The sequence below is a fragment of the Oreochromis aureus genome, linkage group 3, assembly GCF_013358895.1.
Source record: "Oreochromis aureus strain Israel breed Guangdong linkage group 3, ZZ_aureus, whole genome shotgun sequence".
Lineage (NCBI taxonomy): Eukaryota > Metazoa > Chordata > Actinopteri > Cichliformes > Cichlidae > Oreochromis > Oreochromis aureus.
Genome location: NC_052944.1, coordinates 114,060,568 through 114,073,432, shown reverse-complemented (window position 1 = coordinate 114,073,432; position 12,865 = coordinate 114,060,568). Strand labels below are relative to the sequence as shown.

The 12,865-nt window shown below is 43.0% G+C and overlaps 1 protein-coding gene and 1 pseudogene across 1 annotated transcript in view; both read right to left on the bottom strand.

Annotated features, from left to right (window-relative positions):
• Positions 1–12,865, bottom strand: part of LOC120435068 (NACHT, LRR and PYD domains-containing protein 12-like) — a gene marked incomplete at its 5' end in the record, with an annotated part of 78,268 nt that overhangs the window by 9,747 nt on the left and 55,656 nt on the right. Inside the window, 2 exons of the mRNA XM_039603924.1 lie at positions 2,128–2,301; positions 2,478–2,651. Of these exons, the coding sequence (XP_039459858.1) occupies positions 2,128–2,301; positions 2,478–2,651 (348 nt within the window). The remainder of the gene's footprint in view (positions 1–2,127; positions 2,302–2,477; positions 2,652–12,865) is intronic.
• On the bottom strand, positions 4,227–8,890 carry LOC120437890 (annotated as a pseudogene).

The following is a 12,865-nucleotide window of genomic DNA, read 5'->3' as shown; positions in this document are numbered from 1 at the left end:
ACTGTGAAGCTACAGGTGATCAGAAGCATCCACAAGTTACAGTCAACAGAATTTCTGTTGTCACCCTGGAGGAGCTTTGGCAGCAACAGTTCAAAATTGACTTTCCTGAGAGCAAAGTTGATGAACAGGTTGGCTTGTCAAGAGAGGATCAGAGATTTCTGGAAATGGTGACTAACTCTGCCAAATATGTGGGTGGTCATGTCCAGATAGCATTACCTTTTCGGAATGCCAGTATCAGTATGCCAAACAATAAGAAAGTTGTTCAACAACGTCTGCGCTTTCTAAAAAAGAGATTTGAGAAAGACGCAGTGTTTCATACTGAGTACAAAGTCTTCATGAATGAGCTCCTTGCTAAAGGTCATGCTGAAAAGGTCCCGGAAGAGGAGATCGATCGCGATGATGGCAAGCTGTGGTATATACCACACCATGGTGTTTACCATCCAACCAAGAAGAAACTCAAAGTTGTGTTCGACTGTGGAGTGAGTTATCATGGAACATCTTTAAACTCCCAGCTCTTACAAGGACCTGATCTTACAAGCTCTTTAATAGGAGTGATCACAAGATTCAGGAAGGAGCCAGTTGTAATTATGGGAGATATTGAATCCATGTTCCATCAAGTCATGGTTCCAGCTGAAGATAAAGATCTATTGAGATTTCTCTGGTGGCCTAAAGGTGATCTGGAACAACCAACATCTGAATACAGGATGAATGTACATCTCTTCGGGGCAACTTCATCACCAAGTTGCGCCAACTTTGCACTCATCTTGTAACCAGTAGGTTACAAGATGAGCTTGTCTGTCTGATGAGCCAGCTCTGTCTGTCTTGGTCATTGTGTCGTTGGGCAAGACACTTCACCTACCACCTACTGGTGTTGGCCAGAGGGGCCGATGGCGCGATATGGCAGCCTCGCCTCTGTCAGTCTGCCCCAGGGCAGCTGTGGCTACAACTGTAGCTTGCCTCCACCAGTGTATGAATGTGAGAGTGAATGAATAATGGAATTGTAAAGCACTTTGAGGGTCTCAAAAAGCACTATATAAATGCAATCCATTATTATTATTAAGAGCATCTTTAGGCCTGACTGTGCTCATCCTTCATCCAACCTCTCCTCACCAAAGATAACAACTAAATCAGTATTAGCTCAATAACAATTTCTGCAATTCAATTGTGGACATTCACTTTTAAACCTTGTGTAAAATGATAAAACCTAAAAGTCTGAGTATTATTCTTTGTGCAAAAAACTCTTGCTGGTTACCCCGGACTTAATAATTAAAATAATAATAATAATAATAATGATAAAAATAACCTTTCCTTTAAGCAGCTGTTCAAGCTACTAGATCCATCCCAGAAATAACAAGAGACACCATTAATAGTGGAGCTAACTTTAACAGGTGAAACTAATTTGACCTACAAGGCTACTGTGGTTACTTCTTATCAGGGTTTGTAGGGAAGACATCTGGATGAGGTAGTTAGTAGTAGGTAGTTAGTACCGGGCGAGTCCCCTCCCCCACATTGGCACCAGAACCATGTATTATCTACTGGGTGAGACTGCCTGTTTTATCAAACTATGGCCATTACTACTGTGATCATTTGTAGCCCAGTGTGCTGCTCCCTCTGCTGGGATGAGCCACTGGAGCTCACACAGTCATCCCTTTCATTCTCTCAAGAAGAAGTGAAATAAATATATTTATTATGTTACGAGTCTAATATTCTTTAAATCAAACTGTAATGAATAAATCAAGCAAGAAGATATGGTGGCTCCAAGTGTTGTAGAAGAAAAGATAAACATCTCATTTTGAGAAATCAGCCTTTAAAATTAAGTAAGTACTGTGAATAAAAAACAAACGGCAAACCAATCAGTAGTCACCAATATCCTCCTAATTTTATTCCTAAAGAAATCAAATATATATATTATGGGCCCAAAGGAGCCTAAATCTTTAGGCAGTACATGAAGATTTTTTTAAATAAACAAAGAAATGACTATGACAACTTTTAAAAGTAATTTAGAGTCCAATTATTCACTCAAATGTAAATAAAAGTCCACTTGACAGCTGTATAAAAGTTACCTGTTTATACAATAATATAAATCACATTTCAAATGATCATCTGTGGAAAAGTTTGAATCCTGACCTGAGAGTTTCCACTGCACACTGTGAACTCTTTAGTCCAGCAGACAGAAGCTTCACTCCTGAATCCTGCAGGTCAGAGTTACTCAGGTCCAGCTCTCTCAGACTGGAGGCATGGGAGCTGAGGACTGAGGACAGAGTTTCACAGCTTCTCTCTGACAGGTTACAGCCACTCAGTCTGAAAAATAAAAGACAAGCTATAAAATAAATACTCATGTAGAGTTTGTTTATACATTTCACAATATTAAATCTTGACTTTTAATTTTTAAAGGAAACATTAACATACTAAGATACAACATCATATGGATGAACTTTAATTAATAATTCTAAAAACAAAATGTTTTCTGATCTGACCTCAGAGTATTCAGTTTACAGTTTAAACTTTGTAGTCCAGCAGACAGAAGCTTCACTCCTGAATCCTGCAGCTTTCTGATACTCAGGTCCAGCTCTGTCAGACTAGAGGACTGTGAGCTGAGAACTGAGGACAGAGCTTCACAGTTTTCCTCTGAGAGTTCACAGATGTTAAGTCTGAAGATAAATACATGAATAAAGATTGTTGTTAAAGTGTAATCAGGGTGCAATAGCTTATTGTCTTGTGCTGAGCAGGTTATAGTAAAACTTCACTTTAACTTAGAAATGAATAAAAATGCTATGAAACAAGGATAACTGGATAAAGTTTACCTTTACTGGTTAAATTGATGATTATTTTTGTCAGTTGATATAGAGAAAAACAAACATCAAACATATAAACAAACAGAACTAAACAGAATACAAATTGATCTGACCTCAGAATATTCAGTTTGGCATGTGGACTCTCCACTGCAGCAGACAGAAGCTTTACTGCTGAAGCCTTCAGGCTGTTGGTACTCAGGTCCAGCTCTCTCAGACTACAGGACTGGGAGCTGACCACTGACAACAAATTTTCACAGCCTTCCTCTGAGACGTTACAGCTGCTCACTCTGAGAGAGAAAGGGAAAAAACAAACACCAAAAAAACCAAACAAACAATATATGTGATCAAATGAAATTTTTTTATATGTTGAACCTTTTTTAAAAAAATTTATTTTAAACCTATGAGACTATGAGTGCTACCAATCCAGTGCCCACTATTGGTACTTTGATGGTACCTTGGTCAGGGGTACCTCAGGGTAGCTATGCGGTGGATTCAACCCCCGACCTTACTATCATGGGGTGACCACTCTACCTACTGAGCTAATAATTCTGTGTACACTATCATACAATATTAACTAACACAATTATTTTAGAAAACTTTACTAATTCAATAATCATTATGCTCATTAACTGTGTACTGTGAGTAACACTGGATTTTAAACACTAGCTGTATAAAACTCTTCCTGTTAAAGGTGCGTATAAAGGAGATGAGCTGAAACAGACTTCATGGAGAATGTTTGCTGTCAGGAAATATCAAAGGCAAAGCAGAGATCCATCCAGTCTCTTCCACTAAGCCCACAGAGGGACAGACAACAACTCTCACTCACACCTGCATGAAGTTTAGATCACCAGGTAATCTAACTGCATGTCTTTGGACGTTGAGAGGAAACTGTAGAGGACCCAGAGAGAACCCACTGTAATTCTGTGGAAACACTGGTTATGGCAGCCTTACAGTTAGATATGATTACTGAAAAGAAACAGGACCTGAGTGGCAATTACAGTTATGAACCCCAAGGTTTTCCCTCCATACTGGATAAAAACAGGATAGTCAGAGCGGAGATTTATAATAAAAAAGGGAGAGTGTGCACTGAAAGTGAGATAAAAAACTAACTGCTGGAGTTGGAGACAAGTGAACAAGCTGAGGATAATAAACCTCTCAGAGGGGCTGAAGGATCAGAGCTCATGTTCTTATTGGCTGGGTCTGGATTGTACTTTGATTAAAGTTACAGACAAAAATGTGTCAGAAATGCTGACACGTCCTCCTGGACTGAAAACATATTTACTGAGTGACTGATGACCTTTTAATTCACTATTTTTATGTTTTTTAACAGTTCTTTGAACTCACCATTTCTGATTTATTTCCCATGATTTTAAGATTTTTATCGATTAAACGATTTTAAGTGAGGAGTTTAAGCGATGAGTTCATGTTTACTTACAGAGCTTTGTTGGAGGCTTTGACCACTGGCAGCAGCCTCAGAAGAGTCTTCTCTGAAGCAGAGTATTTCTTAAAGTCAAACTCATCCAGATCTTTTTCTGATGACAGTAAGATGAAGACCAGAGCTGACCACTGAGCAGGAGACAGTTTATCTGTGGAGAGACGTCCTGATCTCAGGGACTGTTGGATCTCCTCCACTAGAGAACGATGATTCAGTTCATTCAGACAGTGGAGCAGATTGATGCTTTTCTCTGCAGACAGATTCTCACTGAGCTTCTTCTTGATGCACTGGACTGTTTCCTGATTGGTCTGTGAGCTACTTCCTGTCTGTGTCAGCAGGCCTCGTAGGAGAGTCTGATTGGTCTGCAGTGAAAGACCCAGGAGGAAGCGGAGGAACAAGTCCAGGTGTCCATTTGGACTCTGTAAGGCCTTGTTCACAGCACTCTGGTAGAAGTGTTTCTCTGCAGATTCTCTTGTTTCAGAGTTCTTGGAGGTTGTTTGTTCTTCCAACAGATTGAGTCCAGAGTTGATGAAGGTCAGATGTACATGAAGAGCAGCCAGAAACTCCTGAACACTCAGATGGATGAAGCAGAACACCTTGTCCTGGTACAGTCCTCTCTCCTCTTTAAAGATCTGTGTGAACACTCCTGAGTACACTGAGGCTGCTCTGATATCGATGCCACACTCTGTCAGGTCTGATTCATAGAAGATCAGGTTTCCTTTCTGCAGCTGATCAAAAGCCAGTTTTCCCAGAGACTCCATCATCTTCCTGCTCTCTGGACTCCAGTGTGGATCTATCTCAGCTCCTCCATCATACTTGACCTTCTTCACTTTGGCCTGAACCACCAGGAAGTGGATGTACATCTCAGTCAGGGTCTTGGGCAGCTGTCCTCCTCTCTGGTTTCCAGCACATCCTCCAGAACTGTAGCAGTGATCCAGCAGAAGACTGGGATGTGGCACATGATGTGGAGGCTTCGTGATGTCTTGATGTGGGAGATGATCCTGCTGGCCTGCTCCTCATCTCTGAATCTCTTCCTGAAATACTCCTCCTTCTGTGGGTCAGTGAACCCTCTGACCTCTGTCACCATGCCAACACAGTCAGGGGCGATCTGATTGGCTGCTGCAGGTCGTGTGGTTATCCAGAGGCGAGCAGAGGAAGCAGTTTCCCCTGATGAGGTTTATCAGCAGCACATCCACTGAGGTGGACTTTCTAGGATCAGTTAGGATTGTAGTTTTGTGGAAGTCCAGAGGAAGTCGACACTCATCCAGACCATCAAAGATGAACACAACCTGGAAGTCTTCAAAGCTGCAGATTCCTGCTTCTTTGGTTTCAGTAAAGAAGTGATGAACAAGTCCCACCAAGCTGAACTTTTCCTCTTTCAGCACATTCAGCTCTCTGAAAGTGAATGGAAATATGAACTGGATGTCCTGGTTGGCTTTGTCTTCTGCCCAGTCCAGGGTGTATTTCTGTGTTAAGACTGTTTTCCCAATGCCAGCCACTCCCTTTGTCAGCACTGTTCTGATTGGTTCATCTCTTCCAGGTGAGGCTTTAAAGATGTCTTCTTGTCTGATTGTTGTTTCTGGTCTGTGTGGTTTCCTGGATGCTGTTTCAATCTGTCTGACCTCATGTTCATCATTGACCTCTGCAGTCCCTCCCTCTGTGATGTAGAGCTCTGTGTAGATCTGATTCAGAAGGGTTGGGTTTCTTGCTTTAGCGATGCCCTCAAACACACACTGGAACTTCTTCTTTAGAGCAGATTTAAGGTTACAATGAAAAACTGCAGCTGGAAGTTCTGAATAATAATAATAAAAATACAACTTCAACAATCAGATTTTACAAAACACAAGTCATTTTATCGAGCAGCTTAAATCTTTAGATAAATCCTCTTACGTCTCTGCAGACGGTCAGCCAGCTCCTCCTGCTTCATTCTTCTCAGGAAGTCCACTGTGATCTTCACAAATGCCTCTCTGCTGCTCCTCTGCTCATCATTCTCCCTCTGAAACTCCAAGCACTGGGGCTTATTTGGACTCAGAGCCTTCTGGATCTTCTTCAGCTCGTTCTTCACAAAAGTGATGATTTTGTCCTCCAGCAGCTGGAACAGAATACTTTATGAATGACCCACCACTCTGAACTTCAGTCTACACATCATCCATTTCTTTATGATCAAGGGGCATATCATCCACAATCTCTTCACCAATTGTAAGTTTGACTTTATCTGATTAACTGAGACATTCTCCACAACTCCATGATCCCAAAAAGTTGATTCTGTTCATATGAATGCGGTGATTTCAGTGGGAGAAACATTTCACTGGTGTTCAGAGCTGAACTATCAACGGGTTGATGATCGAAGCCAGAAACTTGGAGATGACTGGAGGTGACGGAGATGATCGTACAGCCAGCTGGTCTTAAAGGATCACTCTGTTTACACATACAGATCAGTATTTAAGGTTTGACTCTCATCATCCACTGGAGCACAAACTGGGTGTCATCAGGACGCTACAACACAGAGCCAACACCATCCCCACAGACACAGCAGCCAGGGAGGCAGAAGAACATCACATCAAGAAGGCCCTGAGTAAATGTGAACGCTGGTTTGAGGGCGGAGTCAAGGAGGCCATTTACGTGAAAAGGGAAAGACCATCTCTGAATGGAGGAGGGGCCTAAGGGTACATCTGTCACCATCTTACAATGCTGTGATTGCAGCCATTCCCCAACTCCCTGTGAATGAGACTCATGACGATTGATCAGTGGTTGTTGATCATTGGTCTTGACAATATGTGTACCAATGGCTCAGGGGGTTGGGAAGCGCACCTGTAACCGGAAGGTCGCTGGTTCGATCCCCGGCCTCTCTGTCCTAGTAGTTGTGTCCTTGGGCAAGACACTTTACCCTACCGCCTACTGGTGTTGGCCAGAGATGGCGCGATATGGCAGCCTCGCTTCTGTCAGTCTGCCCCAGGTCAGCTGTGGCTACAACCGTAGCTTGCCTCCACCAGTGCATGAATGAATAATGACATTGTAAAGCGGTTTGGGCGTCTTGAAAAGCGCTATATAAATCCAATCCATTATTATTAATGATCAAGGAACTGACCTCCCAGCCCATTGTTCCTTCAGTGATGCTGGTTTCAGTCATTATGCAAATGTCCTGTTTATAAGGTTGGAAACCTGGATGACTGAGCATTAAGACACAACTCTGTGACTTTTCTCAGTTGAATAAATCTACTCCTTCAGGTGTGTTTACATCTACCAGCCCTGTGACGCTGCCCAGGGACAATAATCTATGTTGAGAGGTGGAAAGTCATACAGGTGTCTGCTCCTGCCTTCAGTTATTTTTATCTACTGTGTGTCAACTGGCTGAACCTACTCCAGCTGTCTACCATCCCCCAAACTCAACAATGACTTAGTGATCTATCCATTCTCTGACCAAACACATCCTGCTGCAGGATGTTAACATAGCAGCACACTGATGATCCCACTCACTGTGAACAACACATTTGGACCTGATTTGCTGCTCTGGTTTACACGTGAACTTTGACTGCTGTCACCAACTTGAGAGGGTCTACAGAAAAACTGGACTTGTCCACAAAAAGATGTATAAAAATCATAAACTACATTACAAGGACAGCATTGCTCAATCAACTCTAATTACTATGGCCATGTTATCTCTTCTAATTAAGGTACAGACATTCAAACTTGCTGCTTTCAGTGAGAAGTCAAATGTCTGAATATGAGCTGGAAGCTGCTCAGAGTCCTCCCTCCTTCCCATGGGGTTTACTTCCTCTACTACTTTCCATTAAATTTTTGAAATCATTTTCAGTCCTCGTACAGAAACATTCTTCAAGCTAAATTCAAGTGTGTTAGACCAGAGTTAACTTGATAGATATGTGTGGGTGTGTAACTCTTAGAAGCTGTTTTGCTGCTTTTTATGGGGGCTGGGTCTTTGGAAAGTGAACAAACCTCAGTTTCAGTAACACACCCTGAACTGCACACTTTAAGAAACAACATGAGATTTTAACAGTAATGTAAAAATCTAAAAATCTTGTGATTCATTGTTATTAAGCACAAACACATCTATGGCCCCGTTTCCATTAGTAGCTGCTCAGATCGACTCACCACAGGTCGCCACGACTGGACTGGATCCACTGGTTTTCCGTTACAGTTGAGGACCACTTAATGTGGTCGTCTCAATACAGCCAAGTGTCGACTCACATCATTAGTAAGTGCTAATGCTCCTAATTTACATCATATCTGTCATTTACAAAGTTATTGAAGAAACAGTTATTCAACTTCATTCCCACTGATCTCGACTACAAACTGTTTCACTTTGGTTTTTGTTTAAAACGTTTCCCTGTGATCACATTTGCACCGTCTGATTTCAAAGTTTGTTTTCTTTTGCTCATTTAGTCCACAGAGTCCTTGGTGTTCTGAAAGGGACCTATAAATAAATGGATTATTATTAATAATAAAAGTAGTTGTTGTACATGTGCAGACCATAAATATGGAGTCCAGCTGTGTTTGATGCTGCTGGGCAGACTGACCACTGGAAACCTCTGAGCTCTGCTGGTCCACTCTGTGGAGGAACCATGGACACACACACACACACACATATATAAATGAAGCCACTTTGATTATTGAAATGTGAATTTAGCCTCTAAAAGCTGTGTTCAGTCACTTTTGCTGCTTCCCTTGTTGCATCTGTATTTGTAGTTTTGCTGTCAGAGATCAAAATGATTGTTACGACCCCCTCTGCTAGGCGACAGGAGGGGAGAAAGATACACAAGCCCTCTCACGAAACCTGAGTTAATAAAGGGTTTTATTACAAACATTAAACCAAAAACCGACGGGGCTGTTCAACAGACCACCGGGGAAACAATTAATACACAATAAAAAGAACAGGCAAGAATAAAAACTAAGGATTAACTAAGGTAAGCTGGCGGCACACAAAATAAAAGCTAAGGGTTAACTAAGGTAAGCCAGCAAACACAAGACTCTTAGAAAACTAAGGTCGGCTGAATATCAGAGGTTACAAACACAGTTCAAATCAAACACAAGACTCTAGTAAAACTAAGGTCAGCTGTATATCAGGTTTAACACAGCAAACAGGTTTAACAAACAACATTCACAAGCAACGCAGATGAGGAAGCCACTGCATGTTCACTTCAGAGCAGCAGTTCCCCATAGTGTGAAGGATCTTCAGCCTTTTATACTCCCAGGTGCAGACAGTCAATTGGTCTTGGAGTGGTCATGGGATCTCCAGGCAGCCAATCGTCCGCGAGGTCTGGCACACTGTGATCTGCATAAAAGAAGGCTGGCACAGGACTCCCAGCAGCCAATCACCCACAAGTCATGGCACACTTGGATTTGCATGAACACAAATAGGCAGTCTCACTCCCTCCGAGGCCCAGGGCCATAACACCCCTCCCCTTAAAATACAAGACTACGTTTTGTATACACAGATTTCATTAGTCCTGACAGACAACAAAACAAGTCATACTTACAACCGGGAGAGGTCATCAACTAGTACTTTATCAGTACGTTTTGGCTTTTGTTTTTGTTTTTTTAAATGCCAAATCTCTGAATTGTTTTCTTGCAGCAGTGGGGCCCATCGCATGAGGCATTCATTGTGGCTATACATCCGGGCAAGAAATACAAGAGAATTATGAACAGTGTACACTACAATGGGTAATGTGCCGGACCCCAAGTAAACATGGAAGTGCTGAAGAGCTAGCAACAGAGCCAATGTCTCCTTCTCAATGGTGGAGTAAATTACCTGATGCTTGTTAAACTTGCAGGAAAAGTAACAAATGGGGTGGTCCAATCCCTGCAAGTCTTTTTGCAAAAGTACGGCTCCAGCCCCAACAGCACTGGTGTCAATTTCTAACTTGCATGGTTGCATCAAGTCGGGTGCAGTTAACACAGAAGTGTGGCATAGAAGGGATTTTGTACTTTCAAGGTAACCAAGTATAAAAAAGTGAGTGAGTAAAATAAGTAAGACAACTACTTTATCACTTACTCTGAGATGGCTTTTGAGAGAAGCCTTATCATAAGTGTGTTTCATTTGTCTTTGTGAAACGGCAATTTGCTGCTTAGCCAGAGCATTGGCCTGACCGCAGTCCACACTTCCTGCACCAGGTGGGTACCATTGACACATTAGCACATTTTGCTCTATGGAATAGGCTTGTTGCTCATGGTTAGCTTGCTCAGCACTTACCACACGCTTAAAACATGGCTTTAATGATTCGCCAGCTATCTGAGCTGTCGACAGGTTTTCTCTGGTCAAAGGCAGTGGAATATCTTTTACAGATGGACCAGGCTCCACAGGGTTCACCAAGTCTGGGGAAGACAAAACACTGTTTTCGTCAGGTAACACGGCACCCACCTCAGAAAATGAGGTCATCAACACAGAATCAGCGAGGGTAATGTCACCATCTTTACGGGCTTGGACACGAGTAACCACACAGGCTGGGTACAGCTTTGGGGTCACAGAAATCTCTGGGGCATCACAACTGAGGGGCTTACCCAGCACCTCCAGACTAGGACGCACTAATCCGCCCGCAATATCATTTCCTAGCAACATGGCCACCCCCTCTATGGGTAGGGTCTTACATATTGCGACGGGGAAGAATCCCGTAACAAGCTCTGACTTGATATAGACCTGTTGAACGCGTCTGGGAGCATTATCCATCTCTATTCCACGCAGCACAACATTAAATCCGCATGCACTGTCTGCTGAGAAAGGTAAAACACTAGAAAGGATTAAGGTCTGAGACCCTCCGGTGTCTCTCAGTATGCGCACAGATTTTAGATCAGTGGATTTATCAGTTAGTGATACAAAACCATCAAAGATAAATGGGTCAAAACAAGGGTCTGGCACCTTACCACCACAATCAAGCACCTCTGGATGGGACGCTGCTTTCACAAAGGCAACACCTTTGGGTTGCTGAGAATTCACTGTTTTGCGTTTCAGAGCCAAACAGTCCGCAATGACATGTCCCGGTTTATGACAGTAGAAACACTCTCGACTCTCTTTAGAGCCTAAGGGTTTAACACTGCGAGCCTGCTGCACGGCACTAAACTGTGACTTCTCTTTAACCAGAAAAGAGGACTTATGGGTGAGCACATACTCATCTGCGAGAACTCCTGCAGTCGCTAAAGTGGTTACTTTCTGCTCATTCAGATATAACACTATACTCTCTGGAAGACACTTTTTAAAGTCTTCCAGCAACATCAATTCACGCAATTAGTCATAATCACTGGCTTTTGACGCAAAGCACCACTTGTCAAAGAGGATACCTTTTTCCCTGGCAAACTCCACATACGTTTGGGAGGGAAGTTTCCTCTGTAACCGAAATTTCTGCCTGTATGCTTCTGGAACCAATTCATATGCTTGCAACACAACTGATTTAACACAAGAATACTCCAAACTGTCTTTTAAGGGAAGCGCAGCTACTACGTCTTGGGCTTTTCCAGTCAGTTTACACTGTAATAAAAGGGGCCAGATCTCACTAGGCCACTGCAAAGCACCAGCAATGCGCTCAAATGCTGCAAAATAAGAATCCACCTCAGCCTCTTTAAAAGCAGGCACTAAAGAAATGCACTTACTAATATCAAAAGGAGAAGTGGACGAGGAAGTGGAACCGGAGTTGGCAGCAGAAACAGATGAGGCTTGAGACTGAGCCTCCAGCTCAAGCTTTCGCAGCTTAACGGCTTTGTCTGCCTCTATCTCCAGCCTTCTTATTTCAAGCTGAACCCGCCTGTTCTGGGCCTTCTCCTCGGCCTCCAACTGGAGCCATGCCAACCGCACCTTTAGCCGGGCCCCGTCCCGTGCTTCTGAACTTCCAGAGGAAAGAGGATCATAGCGAGGGAGCGTGCGCGGCGTCTTCCCCCGCTCATCTCCCACACTGTCATGACCCGTACCATCTTTATGGTCCCCCTCAAATGAGGAAGTTTGACTAGGATCACCAGAGACCACAGGCACTTCAGGCAGATCAGGGACTTGCATTAGACCAGCCTCCACCAACTCGTCTACTACCCGCGCTTTCAGGTTACTCTTACGGAGTGTTTTAGAGACCTGTAGCTTAAGGTGTTCTGCAATTTGCAGCAATTCGCATTTGCGGCAGCTCTCAAGGAGCACAACAGATGGAGCTTTTAAGAAGTCCTCTAAACAAAATGGAGCCGATATGGCGCTCAAAACTGGGAAAAGGGCAGAAGAAGAAAAACACAAAATGGAGCAAAACACGCATTCTCTCTTTCAAAATGGGAATTCTCCTTATGCGAAAAGGAGATCCCGGACGAGCCCCCACTTATGTTACGACCCCCTCTGCTAGGCGACAGGAGGGGAGAAACATACACAAGCCCTCTCACGAAACCTGAGTTAATAAAGGGTTTTATTACAAACATTAAACCAAAAACCGACGGGGCTGTTCAACAGACCACGGGGAAACAATTAATACACAATAAAAAGAACAGGCAAGAATAAAAACTAAGGATTAACTAAGGTAAGCTGGCAGCACACAAAATAAAAGCTAAGGGTTAACTAAGGTAAGCCAGCAAACACAAGACTCTTAGAAAACTAAGGTCGGCTGAATATCAGAGGTTACAAACACAGTTCAAATCAAACACAAGACTAGGGATGCAC